Below are 17,933 nucleotides of genomic sequence, written 5' to 3'. Positions count from 1 at the left end.
GGTTTCTTTTGCTGTGAAAATCTTTTTAGTTTGATGTAATCCTATTTGTTTATTTTTTATTTTGTTTCCTTTGCCCAAGAAGATATATAAAAAAATATTACTTCAAGAAATGTTGGAGACATTACAGTCTTTTTGTTTTGTATTTTTATAGTTTTGAGACTTACATTTAAGTCTTTTTTTTAAGTATATTTTATTGATTATATTGTTACAATAGTTCCAATCCCTTCCCCCTTGCTCCCCTCTGCCCAGCAACCCCTCCAGCAATCCGCCCCCCAAGTCCATGCCCATGGGTCATACATACAAGCTCTCCCACTTCACTCTTTCATATATTATTCTTCATTTTTTAAATAACTGATTAATTAATTAATTATTTTAACAATAAAAAATAACAATCCCTCCCTCTCAGACTTAAGACGCTTTATAATCTTATAAAGGACAATGGGCGAAGGTCTTGAGCTTCTCCAGCTGAGTCAAGCTGGGCATGGTCGTTGTCCTACCTACCCTTGGGTCCAGAAATCCCCTTTTTTTTCTTCCCCCTCAACAGCAAAAGTTTATTTACAGTTGTAGTTAAGGAATATTTTTAATGCATGCTGACAAAATAGTAATATTCCAATCTTCTATGTCACTGTCTGATAAGGAATACAAGACAATGTTGGAAGAGGCTTTGGCACACATAATTATCAAAACCAGGTTATCAGAACACACTATTAGAACCTTATTATCAGAACATGTACACATATCACCTACTTTAACATCACACCAACTTTATGGACAGCTCATCTAATTTCTCAATGGCTATTTGAGTAAACAGCATTCAAGGTTAAACGACAACACTTGGGACTATAGGGAAGAAATACAGAAGTGGTAAGCATCACAACATTTCAGAGCCTACATACACAAATACAACATTACGATTATGAAACAGTATTTCAACTTTTTTCTGAAACAACTTTTGGCAATGTTTAGCGCATGAGAAGACACTGCTTTGGTCCATCCACTCTTTCCAGCTTCTCATAGTGTTTCCTGGCATTACGGATGTTGATCAGAGTAGCTGCAGAAGGAATGGATGGATCAGACATCACAACCATCACATAAGTATTGGATGTAAAGATATCAATGAAAGCAGCAAAGTTAGAGTTCCTGCCTTCCACGCTCTGGAAAGAGGCAGCCAGCTTGCTGCAGCTCAGCTTAAACTGCTTAATAATGTTGCTGATTTTCTCAAATCTGTGGGTATCATGCTGCTCTTTACATCGATAGTGAGAAATCACCAGAGAAGTAGCTCTCTCAAATAGAAACACTTCATCAGCCTCAATAATTTCAGCAAAATTCTTTAGGTTCGTTTCCAGCTGCTGAACATTGGGAATCAGCTGATAAACAATGGTGGACCAAGCCTTATAGAGAGTTTCATCCCAGATAGATGTTCGGAAACAAGAACATTCCAATGGGCGAGACAAGCGCCTCAGATCTTCTTCTCGCTCTTTGAAAATCAGGTCCCGTTGATCCTCCTGTACCAGATCCATTCTGTGCACCAAACAAAAGATTTTGGCATCTGGAGAATTCTGCAGAATGGCTTTCAGGCACGATTGATAATAATGCGTGTCTTTTTCCAGTTCGCGGCTCTCCACATCAAAGACATAAATCAGAACCTCCACATTTTGGAAGATGTTGTCTCGTTGGCTAGTGAAATAATTTTCCATGAAGTTGTCTTGTCCTGGGTGCTGAGAGAGGGAGGGCAGAGTGGACTGGAGACATGAGGAGAATCTGGGGTTGGTGGGTCTAAGGAGAGAACTTAAGGAATAGCTAACAGGATCCCTGTGCTGAGTGAGCTATCTTTCTCAAGCAGAGCACTCCATTCCCGACTTACATTTAAGTCTTTAATCCATTTTGAGTTTATCCTTGTATAAGATTAAGAAGGTGGTCTAGTTTTATATTTTTGCACATATCTGTTCAATTTTTCCAGCACTATTTACTTAATAAAGTGTTTTTATCTCATTGTATGCCAAATATTAACTGACCGTATAGACATTGGTTTATTTCTGGGCTTTCTATTCTGTTCCATCGATCTGTATGTCTGTTTTTATACCAATACTATGCCACTTTGATTACAATGGTCTTGTAGTATAGTTTTATAACAGGTATTGTTATACCCCCAACTTTGTTCTTATTTCTCAATATTGCTGAGCCTATTCAGGTTTTTTCATTTGTTTGTTCATTTTGTTTTGTCTTTTGTGCTTTCATATAAATTTAAGGCTTATTTGGTTAGGTCTGCAAAATATTCCATTGGTATTAAGACAAGGATTGTGTTGATTCTATAGATTTCTTTGGATAGTACGAACATCTTAGTGACATTAATTGTTCCTGTCCATGAACATGGTATATGCTTCCACTTATTTGTATCTTCCTTGATTTCTTTCTTCAGTGTCTTATAGTTTTCTGAGTATAGATATTTTACCTCCTTGGTTAAATTTATTCCTAGGTATTTCTTTCTTTCTCTCTCTCTCTTTCTTTCTTTCTTTCTTTCTTCTTCTTCTTCTTCTTCTTCTTCTTCTTTTTTTTTTTTTTTTTTTTGGTACATTTGTAAATGGAATTATTTTCTTGATTTTTCCCTTTCTGATATTGAATTTGTATATAAAAATGCAAGTGATTTCTGAATGTTAATTTTGTATCTTGCTGTTTTACTGAATTTATTTATCAGTTCGAGTAGTTTTTTCTTTGTGGAATCCTTAGGGTTCTCTATATATCATGTCATATCTTCTGAAAATAATGAGAGCTTTACTTTTGCCTTTCCAGTCTGGATGCCTTTTATATTTTCTTCTTGTCTGATAGCTATGTCTAGAACTTCTAGTACTATGTTGAATGAGAGTGGTAAAAGTAGACATCCTGTCTTGTTCCTGAGCTTAAGGAACATGCTTTAGTTTTTCCCCATTGAGTAAAATGATAGCTATGAGTTTGTCATATATGACCTTTATTTTGTTGAGGCATGTTCCCTTTATTCCCACTTTGCTGACAAGTTTTATCATAAATGGGTGCTAGATTTTCTCAAATGCTTTACAGTATAAATTAATATCATCGTGTAATTTTTATTCTTCATTTTGCTTATGTGGTGTATAACATTAATTGATTTGCAAACAATGTACCAAGCCTGCATCCCAGGAATAAATCTCATTGATCATGGTGTATGATCTTTTTAATGTAGTGTTAGATTCAGTGTGCTAATATTTTGTTGTGGATTTTTCATTTATGTTTATCAGAGATATTGGAATATAATTTTCTTTCTTTGTAGTGTCTTTATCTGGTTTTAGAATTAGGGTAAAGCTGACCTGTAAAATGAACTTGGGAGTCTTTCCTCCTTTGAATTTTTTTGAAATAGTTTGAGAAGAATAAATGTTAATGCTTCTTTGAATCTTTGGTAAAATTTATCTGTGAGCCTATTCAGTGCAGAACATCTGTCTGCTATTTTTTTATCTTTTAACTATTATTATTACTGCTTTGATTTCATTAATTGTAATCAATCTGCTTGTATCTTCTGTAGCTTCCTAATTCAGTTTTGGAACATTTTATGTTTGCAATCATTTCTCCATTTTTCCCAGATTGTGCAAGTGCTGGCATGTAGTTAGTTGTTTGAAATATTCCTTTAAAATCCCATGTATTTCTGTAGCATCAGTTGTTATTTGGGTCCTCTTTTTTTTCTTAATGAGTTAGTCAGAGGTTTGTCAATCATTTTTTATCTTTTCAAAGAAGCAACTCTTCATTTCATTGACTCCTTTGTATTGTTTTTTGTCTTTATAACATTTATTTCTGCTCCAATCTTTATTATTTTCTTCCTTCTACTCATTTAGGCTTTGTTCCCAATTTCTTTTGGTGTAATGTTAGATTGTCATTGACATGACATTTCTTTGGAATTGTTTTAAAAATAACATGTTAATAAGGTTGAATGTGAGAATACAATTCATGATTATTCTAAAATTATTTTCCTTTTGCCAAAAAATCCTAGTCTGAACTAGAAAAGAGTGGTTTACATCACTGAACCCCAAATTTTATGAAGCAATTTTTCTAAGCAGTGAATCCCATTTTCAAAATAAAGTATATTTCAAATTACCCTAAAATTTAATTAGGATATCCTACAAAACAAGCTTTAATAAATTTATAAAGATCATTATGAATCATGATTTTTCTCTGAATATTAAATATAATATTATTGAATTCTTTTCAAATTTAAAACTGAAAATTAAATGTTCCTTTATAATCTATCAAGATATAAAATCTACCTGAGTGAAACCATCCTCTTTCTATGCTCAATTACTTGTTTAATTCCAAAGAAAATTCACTTTAGTGAAGGAAAAGAGGGTAGGGATGGCTTTCCCTTTGCTTTTATGACGTCAAGTAGCAGTTTAGAATTCTTAAAAGGAAAAAATTTGGAGCTATTCAGGAAATCTTTTCCAAAGTACTGATAAAACATCCTTGAGGATCTTGTAGACTGATCGTTGCTTGCCAATTCAAAAGAGGAGATTAATTTGGACAACTATTTCTAACAAATGTCAATTTCAGGAAGATATGTTTGTCAAAACCCCCAACAATAATAGCCATTTTTATAATTAATAACAGTTGTTATAGCCACCACCATTTCTTGAAAACATACTTTGTACCAGACACAAGGCTAAGACAGTGACATGCATTACTTTATATAATCATAGTGACAACTTATAAGTTCAGCGCTGGTTTTGTACTCCTTTTAGTCCAATTGAGCACAGATTTCCTCCAGTTATATGACAAAACTGAGATTCAGATCCTGATCTACCTGAACTTCACCATCACAGGCACAATCTCACTAGGTAGGAAATTTGTGAACATCAACAGCATAACTGTGCATAAGAAGATATTGTTCATTTCTCTACTGCCATAAAGATGTGAATACAATTTAGTTATTGTTTATGAAACTAACTTCAAGGTACCCATGTAGGTAAAATAAAATGCAGAACTCTGTGAATGCTTTACCAATATTTTGTGTACAAAAGGAAAAAAAAAAAGGAAGAGATCAAAGATGGTGGAGGACTAAGTGGAAGCTACACTAACCTCCCCCCAGGACCAGTCTGGATTTACACTTAATTTTGGAGAAATCAACTGGAATAACCAACCGAACACTAGCTGGAGAGAAGTCATATAACCACAGAGAGAAAAGGCTGCTACATCACAACGGGACTGGTACGGAGTGCAGAGACATGGAAGGGCTGACTGGGATCCCATGAGTAGCAGCTGAAGGGACTGAGAAACAGCTCAGCAGCTGGGGTCCCCCCTGAGAAGGACAGGGTCTAAACCCTCAGCTGGTCTTCCCAGCCTACAGCAACAGAGTGGAAAGTAAAATAATATTCAGCTGTGAAAAGCAAAAAGCCACAGGGTTTCTTGCTAGCCAGAGAGGAATAGCAGGAGAAAAAAAGCTCTTAAGTGGATCACATATGAAAATATTTTGGCCCCCACTTACCCTGAGCTCAAGTGAGGGAAGGCAGAGAGGACTGGAGACACTTGGGGAGAATTTGGCATGGTGGCTTTGAGAAGAGAACTGGGCGAGCAGTCAACCGGGTCTCAGTGCACTCATCCATAGTACTGCAGGCAGATTATTCCCCTCCTACTGGCATCAGCCTGAGGGGAAGCAAGAACCCTGCCTATAGGAAGTAAGCTGCCACACCCATGGTCCTTCAGCCTGACAGCTAATCACAGATTGAATAGATTAACAACTAAAGAAGACAGACAAAGGCAGTAGATCATGGAAGTCTCCAACAGGCTGCCTAGGGCCAGAATGGTACATGATCTGATGCCACCAGGGGCAGATCCAGGAAATGCAGATCATTCTAAGAAGCACCAACAAAAAATAGAAGTCCCAAAAATGGGGAGACAGAGAAACAACTCCCCATTGAAAGGAAAGGTAGAATACCCAGAAAGAGTGCTAAATGAAACAGAGGTGAGCAAACTATCAAATATGAAATTCAAAACATGGATTATAGCGAAGCTCAACGAGCTCAGTGGAAACTACAAAGAACTCCAGGGTAACTACAAGGAACTCCAGAAATACTACAAGGAACTTACAGAGAATTACACCAGCATGAAAAAGGACATAGAAGCTATCAATAAGAGCCAGGAGGAAAGGAAGAATACAATCTCTGAATTGAAGAACACAGTATAAGGAATTAAAAGCAGGCTAGAGGAAGCAGAAGATCAGATTAGTGAGCTGGAGGACAATGTAGACAAAAATTCCTTGACAGTACAACAAAATGAAAAAAGACTGAACAAGACAGAAGAGGCTCTAAGACAGCTGCAGGACAACATGAAATGTAATAATATCCATATCATAGGAATTCCAGAAGGAGAAGGAGAAGAACAAGGGATAGAAAATCTCTATGAAAAACTAATGACAGGAAACTTTCATAACATGAGGAGAGAAAGAGTCACGCAAGTCCAGGAAGCACAAAGGGTCCCAATGAAGATGAACCCTAACAGGCCCACTCCAAGACACATCATAATTAAAATGGCAACATTCAAAGACAAAGAAAGAATTCTAAAATCAGCAAGATAAAAACAGCAAATAACATACAAGGGAAGGCCGATAAGGCTATCATCAGATTTCTCAGCAAAACACTACAAGCCAGAAGGGAATGGCAAAAAGTTTTCCAAGCAATAAAAAACAAAGGCTTACAACCAAGAATACTCTACCCAGCAAGACTCTCATTCAAAATGGAAGGTGAAATAAGGAGTTTCCAAGACAAAAGAAGGCTAAAAGAATACATCTACACCAAACCAATCTTGCAAGAGATGCTAAAGGGTCTGCTTTAAGAAGATGAAGAAACAGAGAGAGACAGAGAAGAACATGAGTACAAAAGGGAAAAATGACAATGAATAAGTACTTATCAGTAATAACCTTAAATGTAAATGGATTAAATGTTCCAATCAAAAGACATAGGGTAGCTGAATGGATTAGAAAGCATGACCCACACATATGCTGTCTACAAGAGACCCACCTTAGGTCAAAAGATCTACTCAGACTGAAAGTGAAGGGATGGAAAGAAGTATTTCAAGCAAATGGACATGAAAAAAAGCTGGGGTAGCAATACGTATATCAGACAAAACAGATTTCACAGCAGAGTCCATAAAAAGAGACAAAGAAGGACATTTCATAATACTTAAGGGAAAAATCCATCAAGAAAATATAACCCTTATAAATATATATGCACCCAACTTAGGAGCACCCAAATATGTAAGGAAAATTTTGAAAGACTCCAAGAAAGATATAGACAACAACACACTCATGGTAGGGGACGTTAACACCCCATTGTCAACAATGGACATATCTTCAAAGCAAAGAAACACCAAAGATATTGAGGCACTGAACAACACTCTAGATCAAATGGACTTAATCAATATATATAGAACTTTTCACCCCAAAGAAGCAAAATATACATTCTTCTCAAGTGCACATGGAACATTTTCAAAGATAGACCACATGATAGTACACAAAACAAGCCTCAACAAATTCAAGAAAATTGAAATTATATCAACCATCTTCTCAGATCACAATGGCTTAAAATTGGAAATCAACCTCAAGGAAAAAACTCAAAAACATTCAAACTCATGGAGAATGAATAACATGCTATTAAATAATGAATGGGTTAACAATGAAATCAATGAAGAAATCAAAAAGTTTCTGGAAACTAATGATAATGAACACACAACAACCCAAAACCTATGGGATACAGCGAAAGCAGTCCTGAGAGGAAAGTTCATAGCAATACAGGGCTACATAAGAAAGTTAGAAGAATCTCTAATAAAAAATTAACCCTAAAGCTACAAGAACTAGAGTAAGAACAACAAGCAAAGCCCTGATCAAGTAGAAGGAAGGAAGTCATCAAGAAAAGAGCAGAATCAATTGACATAGAGACTAAACTAACAATTCGAAAGATCAACATAAGTAGGAGCTGGTTCTTTGAAAAGATAAACAAAATTGACAAGCCTTTAACCAAATAAATAAAATCAGAAACAAAAGAGGAGAAATCACAACCAATACCACAGAAATACAAAGGATTATAAGAAATTATTATGAACAACTGTATGGCAAGAAATTGGACAACCTAGAGGAAATGGACAAATTCCTGGAAACCTATAGTCTTCCAAAACTGAATCAAGAACAAGCAGAAAGCCTGAATAGACCAATAACAACTAGTAAAATTGAAGCAGTAATCAAAAAACTCCCGGCACACAAAAGCACTGGACCAGATGGCTTTACAGGTGAATTCTACAAAACATTTAGGAAAGAACTAACTTCTATCCTACTCAGACTATTTCAAAAGATCCAAGACGAGGGAAGACTCCCCAACTCGTTCTATGAAGCCAGTATTACCCTAATTCTAAAACCAGGTCAAGACACAACAAAGAAAGAAAACTACAGGCCAATATCGATGATGAACATAGATGCTAAAATCCTCAACAAAATATTGGCAAACCGGATCCAGCAACACATTAGAAAGATCATACACCACGATCAAGTGGGATTCATCCCAGGAATGAAAGGATGATTTAATATTCACAAATCAATAAATGTAATACACCACATAAACAAAATGAAAAACAAAACCACATGATCACGTCAATAGATGCAGGAAAAGCATTCGATAAAGTACAACACCCATTATGATGAAAACTCTCAGCAAAATGGGAATAGAGGGAGCATACCTCAACATAATAAAGTCCATATATGAGAAACCTGAAGCCAACATCATACTCAATGGGCAAAAACTTAGAGCATTCCCCCTGAGGTCAGGAACAAGACAAAAAGGTCCACTCTCTCCACTCTTATTCAACATAGTCTTGGAAGTTCTAGCCACAGCAATCAGACAAGAAAGAGAAATAAAAGGCATCCAAATTGGAAAAGAGGAAGTAAAACTGTCATTATTTGCAGATGACATGATAGTGTACATAGAAAACCCTATAGACTCCACAAAAAAACTACTCGAACTAATATGTGAATTTGGCAAAATAGCAGGGTACAAAGTCAATATTCACTAATCAAAAGCATTTCTGTATACCAACAATAAAATCTCAGAGATAGAAACTGAAAGAAGAATCCCATTTACCATAGCAACAAGAAAAATAAAATACCTAGGAATAAACTTAACCAAGGAGGTAAAAGACCTGTACACAGAAAACTACATAACACTGAAGAAAGAAATTAAGGGAGATACAAATAAATGGAAGCATATACCATGCTCCTGGTAGGAAGAATCAACATCATTAAAATATCCATGCTACCCCAAACAATTTATAGATTCAACGCAATCCCTATTAAAATACCAATAACATTTTTCACAGACCTAGAACAAATACTTCAAAAATTTATATGGAACCAAAAAAGAGCGTGAATAGCCACAGCAATTTTTAGACAGAAGAACACAGCAGGAGGAAACACAATACCTGATATCAAACTATAATACAAGGCCATGGTAATCAAAACAGTATGGTACTGGCATAAAAACAGACATATAGATCAATGGAACAGAATAGAGAGCCCAGAAATAAACCCAGCTCTATATGGTCAACTAATATTTGACAAAGGAGGAAGGAACATCAAATGGAGAGAAAAGAGCCTCTTCAACAAATGGTGTTGGGAGAACTGGGCAGGGACATGCAAAAAAAATGAAACTAGACCACCAACGTACACCATACACCAGAATAAACTCAAAATGGATCAAAGACTTAAATGTAAGCCGTGACACCATAAAAGTCCTAGAGGAAAAAATAGGCAGGAAAATTTCAGATATCCCACAGAGCAACATTTTCACTGATATATCTCCTAAGGCAAGGGAAATAAAGGAAAGAGTAAGCAAATGGGACTACATCAAACTAAAAGCTTCTGCTCAGCTAAAGAAAATATCAGCAAGATGAAAAGAAAACCAAGTATATGGGAAAATATATTTGTCAATGATATCTCACACAAGGGATTGATCTCCAAAATATATAAAGAACTCATACGACTCAACACCAAGATGACAGACAACCCAATTAAAAAATGGGCAAAGGACCTGAACAAACACTTCTCCAAAGAGGACATACAGAGGGTCCATAGACATATGAAGGAATGCTGAACATCGCCATCCATCAGAGAGATGCAAATAAAAACCACAATGAGATACCACCTCACACCAGTCAGAATGGCCATCATCAACAAATCAACAACTTGTGCTGGAGAGGATGCGGAGAAATTGGAACCCTGGTGCTTTGCTGGTGGGAATGCAGACTGGTGCAGCCACTGTGGAAAACAGTTTGGAATTTCCTCAAAAAACTAAAAATGAAACTACCTTTTGAACCAGCAATTCCATTGCTAAGATTGTATCTGAAAAATTCTGAAACACCAATTCAAAAGAACCTATGCACCCCTATGTTTATAGCAGCACTATTTACAATAGCCAAGTGCTGGAAACAACCTAAGTGCCCATCTGTAGATGAATGGATCAAAAAACTGTGGTACATTTACACAATGGAGTACTATGTAGCAGAAAGAAAGAAGGAACTTCTACCATTTGCAACAACATGGATGGAACTAGAGAATTACGCTTAGCGAAATAAGCCAGGCAACGGAAGAAAAATACCTTATGCTGTCACCTATTACAGGAAACTAATGAACAACACAAACAAATGAGCAGAATTGAACCAGAGGTATGTAAACAAGGAGTAGACTAACAGTAACAAGTGGGGAGGTGGGAAGGAGAGAACATGGTAAGAAGGGGAAGGGTCTAGTCAAAGAACATGTATAAATGACCCACGGACATGGACAACTGGGTGGGGACTGAATGTGGGAGAAGGGGGGACAAGGTGCAGGGAAGCAAGAAGGGGGAAAAAAGTGGGACAACTGTAATGGAAAAACAAACAAAAAAAATTTAGTGGTGGAAAATGAAAATATGAAGAATGGAAATGCTGGTTCAGTGAATATTAGAAGGACAAGGATTTTCCTTCACACTGTATATTTTTCTCCCTATCTGATCACTCCAGAGTTTGGCATTCTAAAGAAGTAAGTAATGACATAGGTTTCTTTGCGTAAAACTAATAAGACCAGTTGTTAATAGAGAGTTTTTTTTTCACCAAGACGTTGACTGGAATGTCATGCCTGAAGGAGACATTCTTGGCCTCTGGTTGTTACCAAAAAGCCCTGAGGAACTGGGATTGACTTTCAAAGGTAATAAAAGCCCACGAGATAAAAGGCCTGATACCTTGGTTGGATGCGCTGTTCATGGCAATCTTTCCAGGGAAGGAATGAAGGTTGTTTTCCTGAAAGATGGCTAGAAGGGACCTTAAGGCACAATGGAAAACCAGGAGGACTTGGAAAAGACAGGTGTGTACAGGCAAGGCTGAATGCCAGGTATGTGGCTCTGCTTCTGTGCCCTGAAGGAGAGACTGAAGGTCACCCTAAATGTTCCTTGCATAAGTTCCAGCAAAGCAGAACTAAAGATCATAAGTGATCATTTGCTGCTCTTGGTGTGTTTATGCAAATGAACAGGATAAATTAAAAATGGACTTAATGCAGTCCCTTTAATGACAAGGAGGGTAATCTTAGGGAGAAAAATCATTATTCAAGGAAAATCACAATGCTCAGTGGCAGACTATAAAGTAGTGTAGGTAACCATCATTAAAGTTCCTTTTCATTTAAAATATGTTTTCATTTGAAAGTTAAATTATGTATGTGGCATTATCAAAGATGTTTAATTTACAGGTAAGAAGAATGTCAAATGCCTTGCAACTGGATGTCTTTCCAATAAGACAGTACTACAGATTAGAGACTTGTTTGTGAGTTTTGTTACATAAATTAACATGTGTTTTCTGTTTTCAAAGGGCATAAGGCTATGATCTCATTACCTGAGTGATTGTCTGTATGTATAGGCCTCACTTAATCCTGTCTGCAGTGCTGCCTCCTGAGACTCAATGGTTTGACTGAACTAAGTGGCTGGGTTGGCGAAGTATGGGGTGGTCTGTGGGCTTCACTTTAAAACTGGTTTCTCTTTTCTATCCTAATGGCTTGGACATAAAAGGCCCAGAGGTCTGAGAGGAGAAAAACCTAAAATATTCCCCTCAGTCCAAACTAAGTATAATGGGCAAAAGGGTTTTGGACAGGTGAGATGTGCCTGGCACACCTTCCTTCAAAGAAGACCTTCTTTTCCCTAATGTGTGACCTTAAAAAATTAATACCTGCCTTTTGTCATCTAGTGGTTATGGATTGAATGATGTCTTTTAAACCTGTTGCCAAACCTTTTTCCCCCAGAATACAACAAGGATGCCAGTCTGTTAAACCAAGCACACCGTTATCCAGGGACAGCCAACTGACCTGGAGTCTGCACAATCCTTCCCCATGTGGGAAGGTCACCCTCCCCTCCACACCCCCCCTCTCATTAGGGATTTCTGGACCCAAGGGTAGGTAGGACAACGACCATGTCCAGCTTGAAGCAGCTCGAGGAGCTTGAGACCTTCACCCATTGTCCTTCATAAGATTATACAGGGTCTTAAGTCTGAGAGGGAGGGATTGTTATTTTTTTGTTAAAATAATTAATTAATCATTTATTTATTTTAAATACAAGAAGAAGAATATATGAAAGGGTTAAGCAGGAGAGCTTGTATGTACGACCCATGTGCATGGACTTGGGGGGGGATTGTTGAGGGAGGGGGGTGCTGGGTGGAGGGGAGCAAAGGGGAAAAATTGGAACTATTGTAACAATATAATCAATAAAATATACTTAAAAAAAGAAAAAAAGAACATGCAGGTGGGTTTGCTTGTATATGCATAAAAAATCTCTAAGAGTTATGGGATGGACTAGTTATATCAGTTTCTCCCACACAGGGGGACAAGAAGAGATACTTTGCCTTTGTTCTTTTCTCCTTTGAATTTTGAACTATGAGAATGCATCACATTAAGTAAATATATAATTTTTTTTTTTATTTTTAAGAAAACAGAATGAGAGATAAAAACAAGGACCATAATTACTAGAAACTCCCATATAGGCCAGTCATAGACTCATCACTTCACCCAAATATTGTCTCATTCAATTCTCACAACTACACTGTATATTTCAGTTTCTTTTTAGAGAACTCGAAAAGTTGAATATGATCGAGTCAATTTTCTAAGATCAAACAATCAGTAAGTGGGAGAGAATAAAATTGAAGCTGGATCTATCTACAAGGTTCATGTTCTTCCTACCATCTCAATTTATTAGATTACAAGTGTTCCAATGCATGATTCTTATAAACATATTAGCTAAACTTGGTCAGTATTCTAAACTAAATTGTCTTATTTTAATAATAAGTTGACTAAATGTCATATGTTATATTGAATCAATTGAATAAATCTGCCAAAAGACTTCACCAAGATGTGCGAACATAATTTCCCAATGGAAAAGCAACTAGTTGAAAGGTGAAATCAAAATATGATTAAGATTTGCTGTGGGCTACATAACATGAAACACATTGTTGTTTTTCTTCTAATTAACATGAGCATTTTATATTAAAAATTAACTTCAAAATGTTGTTTAATACTCAATTAATCCTGATTTTCAAGTTTGCTTTCTGCACTGAATAGTTTATGTTGTGTGTTGGGGGTACACTTCTCTTTTCCAATAAATATAATTTTTTAATCTTCAAAAGACATATTTGTTTTAACATCTCCCTCTATTTCTTTATATAAAATAGATTTATAGTAACTATAGTTTAAAAAGATAAATTCTAACAATTTTTTTCCAAAATGTTATTAAGACAGTATTTAATAAACTTTTGGTCCATTATTATAAATGTTTTTTTCTATGGGAAAACAAAAGCTTTGGCTTATAAAGACTTCATGTAAGTAAGATATTAGAAAAAAGAAATTAAGACATTAAGGCCAGAAGGAATAGAACTGAGGGAAGGAAAAATTTTTTTAATTGTGCCTTAGTTGTTAGGTGATAAATTTTCTCTTTGTCTCTGTTTCTGATCTCTCCCCACTCTGTCTGTGTCTCTGTACCTCTTTCTATCTCTTTCTCTGTCTTCATCTTTATCTCTCCTAGTGCTACTTCTTAGATTTGGGAGTGTCCCAGGAGACAAAGAATGCAGACTGCTTTCGTTAAAGGACAATTAGAAATAGTAGCATAGTTCCTCAAAAACAACACCAGAAGTCAGAAACACTGATGGAAATGAATAACTTCTTTCAGATCCAATGAATATTAGTTATAGAAGCAGAGTTTAATATTTTCCTTGAGTATTAGTTATTTGATTAATGGTAATCTTTGATCGTTATGGTGTTTTCCTGTTGTTTTATTTTTTGTAGAAAAAAAAAAAAACAACTTAGAAGCTATGATATAATGACATTCAATAAAACCTTTCCTTAAAATGCAAGGTAGACTATAAATGTTACAGAAACAGGAGAGTCCAAAAATCCCCAGAGTTTGCGGTTGGGGGATGGGGAGAAGGAAGCAGCTTTTAGAATGCCTCCACATGCCTGAGGCCGGTGGCTAGTGTCTTTCTTATGCAAAATGGCTTTAATGCATCCAAAGCCTCATGTAGATGGGAGGAGTCTTGAACCAGGGGACGGTATGGAAAAAGCACACAGAGCCTACGTAAGGTTCTGTGAATGGTCAGAACTGTTTGCAACACCCACTGCGTCAGAGGATGTAGTCAGGGATATAGGATATATAAGCAGCTGCGGACATTTTAGCTCTCTCTCTCTTTCTCTCTCTCTCTCTCTCTCTCTCTCTCTCTCTCTCTCGCTCTCTCGCTCTCTCGCTCTCTCGCTCTCTCGCTCTTGCGCTCTCTCTCGCTCTCGCTCTCTCGCTCTCGCTCTCTCGCTCTCTCTCTCTCTCTCTCTCTCTCTCTCTCTCTCTCTCTTGCACTCTGGCTCTCGTTCGCTCGCTCGCTCTCTCGCTCTCTCGCTCTCTCGCTCTTGCACTCGCTCGCTCTCTCTCTCTCTCTCTAGCTCTCGCGCTCTTGCGCGCTCTCGCCCCCTCTTGCCCCCTCCATGCGGCTTGGTGAAGGGGTCTCCAGGCTGCTTTAAGAGGCTCTCTCCATGCGGTTTTGAGGAGAGGAGATCCATGGAGTTTGCAAGGAGGCTGAGAATCCAGGCAGTTCTGGCATTGAGAGCTGGAGGGCATGTTTGGAAAGTAGGAAAACGGTTTCTCTAACTTTTCTAAAACTAGCCTGGTTTGGTAGTAGGGAGACAAGGATATGTGTTTATGGGTGTTTAAAGAATATAAGACTTAACAACAGAAATCTGCAAATAACTAAATCTATATAACTGTTAAATAAACAATTCTTTTTCTTTTCACTAAACTCCGGTATTGAAAGTTATAATTTTGGCGGCGGGCAATCGGGCCCCTAACTAAAGAGCCCGTGGGTTTGTTTTCAATTGGAGCAGCCCAGGGGTTCTGTAACATAAACAGGCAAGAAAATATATTGTTAAAAGAAACAGTTGATTTCTTTGTAATACATTTCAAATAATTATTTGAAGTTAATATTTAAATTGTTATTTTATTTAGTATTCTCAAACTTCTTTCAATCTACTTCTATATTTTGTCATTAATTTTAGAATTTTATCTTATTTACTACTTATGTACCAGGTTAACATTAAACAAGAATGTTTCCTTAAACATCTCAATGGAATTTAGACCTAGTTGAAAAATATTTTATAAAAATTTCAGACTAATTAAAAATACCTGAATAGATACTTTTTTATTTCTAAAAATTATTTTAGAAGTATATTTTTAACTGTTAAAGTAATGCAATTTAGTGGAATTGACAATTCAGAAGTCTTTTCAACTTAATCCTTTTGTGTTACAATCTAATTTTGTGATTTAGTATTAGTTTTTAAATGAGAATTAGAATGAAAAGTATAATGGCCCAATAAAATTGTAAATATTTAGCCAATAAGAGGCCAAAAAAAAACCCCCCAAAACCAGTGTTTCTCAGGATGGTTTTCTTTTTAATTCAGTTTTATTTGAAATTACTTTTTAAATGCAAAGTAATTTAAGAAAAACCTTTCTAAATTTTGTAAACATATACACGTTACAGAACCCCAGCCTATGCTGTTCTGGAACAGCTGTGGGGTCTGATTGCCCACTGCTAAGAAGCATGACTTCCAATACAAAAGTTTGGTGGAAAGGGAAAGGGGGTTTATTCCAAAGGTTGACAAATTCAGACTAGCAGCAGCTTGCTACCATTATATTTCACTCCCTTTTAAACACCCCAAAGCATTTAGTACTGCTTCCCCCAGCCAAACCAGGCCAGTTTCAGAATACACCGGTCAGAGGTACCATCTCTTAGAAAAGCAGAAGTCCACAGATCTGTATTTCCAGTCACAGTTCAGCATTTCAGGCATCTCTCACTAACCCATGCTTGGTTGGCAGGTCCCCACAATTCCAGCCTCATCAGCCGAGCCGCCATGTTCTCCAGGCAGGTTTCCCAGTAGGTCTCCTCTTTCCTACTCCAGACCTTATGGTGGACTCTCTCTCCAAACCACCCAAGACCTCCTAGCCCACTCCTGTCTAGACCCTTTCAGACCGTAGTGGCTTCTCTTCTCTTTACAGATGTCTGCCCTTATTAAATGCTGACCCAGAGCATCATACCTCATTGTTAAGCCTATCATTGACCCTTTTTCCCTGGGCTGCAGCACAGTTATTACCTTGTGACCAATTTGCCATAGATATGTAAAGTACCTTTTCCCTTCCCCAAAACCATGAGCTATGTGGACTTCAGGGAGGGCCTCCACTCTGTTACATACATAAAGGTAAACCTTTGGATTATCACGCTCTGTCACAGTCCATCTTGGTCACTTCCTGATAATAACCATATTGTGCTTAAGTGTTCACACATCAAAATGTGTATCAGAGCATGTAAATGCATTTTTATATACAGATAAAAATATGAAGACCTTTTTTTTGGATTTCCACATTTATACCATTCTATACATTCCTGTTAAAATTTAATTTTTACTTTTACTCATGTGAGAAATGCTCACAATAAGATACCGGCACATAGAACTTCAGCAGTAAAGTGAGGCATTTATTCACAAGTCTGAAGAAACGGGTGCACGGCCAAAGGCAGGCACAACGTTGTCAAGACAGACAGAAGTATTTAAGCCCTAACATAGAGTACCCTCCCCCATTTCCCCATTGGCTGGGTATTTCAGAGTTACATTCTAAGCAAGAGGTGTCTAAAACTGATAGGTTCTACTGAGTCACTATGGTGGTCAGCTCCAGAGTCCAGGTTGTAGGTGAAATAACAAGGCCCTGTGGTTAGGGATGGTTGCTGTGGGAACAGAAAGTCCAGGAGATTTATGGCCCTTGCTCCTGGGAAATGCTCAAGGAGGGAGAAATCAAGTCTCAGCAGGGTGCTGGCAGCTATACCTCAGTTGCCTCTGACAATAGGGAACTTCGTGATCAGGTACATGGCCAGTGATGGATACTCTGCTTTAGCACAGGTGTTGGCTCAGGTCCTGTGAGGCGGCAGACCATGTTTGTTTCATGGTTGCCTAACCCCAGTTCCGTCTGGGGCATAGAATTCTTGCAGAAGGTGACAGCCAGCTCAGGAGGGGTGCTTAATAATTTTATACTCTAAATTTGAGAGGCACTTTGTTCTTTTTCTACTTATCACACTCAAAAATATATTTTGGAGCAATTGCTCTTTAAATATATAAAGATTCTCCTGTATGCCATAGTATGATTTCTATGTTGATGGTCACTCACATTTTAAAGCTATATTCTGTTGTATTATATTTTTGCATGTTTTCTCCTTGGTTATCTATTCAACATGAAAATGGCTTGTTGTAGAACTTGTGCCCTTTCAAATTTAATAGAAAATGCCCAACTGTTAAGAAAATGGATGTTTGTATTTCACTCATGAACATTTCTGTTGTCTCTCCATATTTTTTGACATTTGATATTTTC

General features: G+C 37.1%; 1 protein-coding gene across 1 annotated transcript; it reads right to left on the bottom strand.

Moving 5' to 3' along the window:
* Positions 1-691: 691 nt before the first annotated feature.
* LOC150012281 (ras-related GTP-binding protein B-like) lies at positions 692-16,431 on the bottom strand. The gene is made up of 2 exons (XM_090275157.1): positions 16,378-16,431; positions 692-1,718 (listed from the first exon to the last, which is right to left on the bottom strand). Exons 1-2 carry the CDS (start codon positions 16,429-16,431, stop codon positions 963-965), a joined length of 810 nt encoding a protein of 269 aa, XP_090131283.1. The 3' UTR covers positions 692-962.
* Positions 16,432-17,933: the final 1,502 nt, after the last annotated feature.

The sequence above is a fragment of the Furipterus horrens genome, unplaced genomic scaffold (assembly GCF_987537825.1).
Source record: "Furipterus horrens unplaced genomic scaffold, mFurHor1.1.pri manual_scaffold_4, whole genome shotgun sequence".
Classification (NCBI taxonomy): Eukaryota; Metazoa; Chordata; class Mammalia; order Chiroptera; family Furipteridae; genus Furipterus; species Furipterus horrens.
Note: the sequence above shows the minus strand (reverse complement) of the source record. Positions and strands in the feature narration are given on the sequence as shown.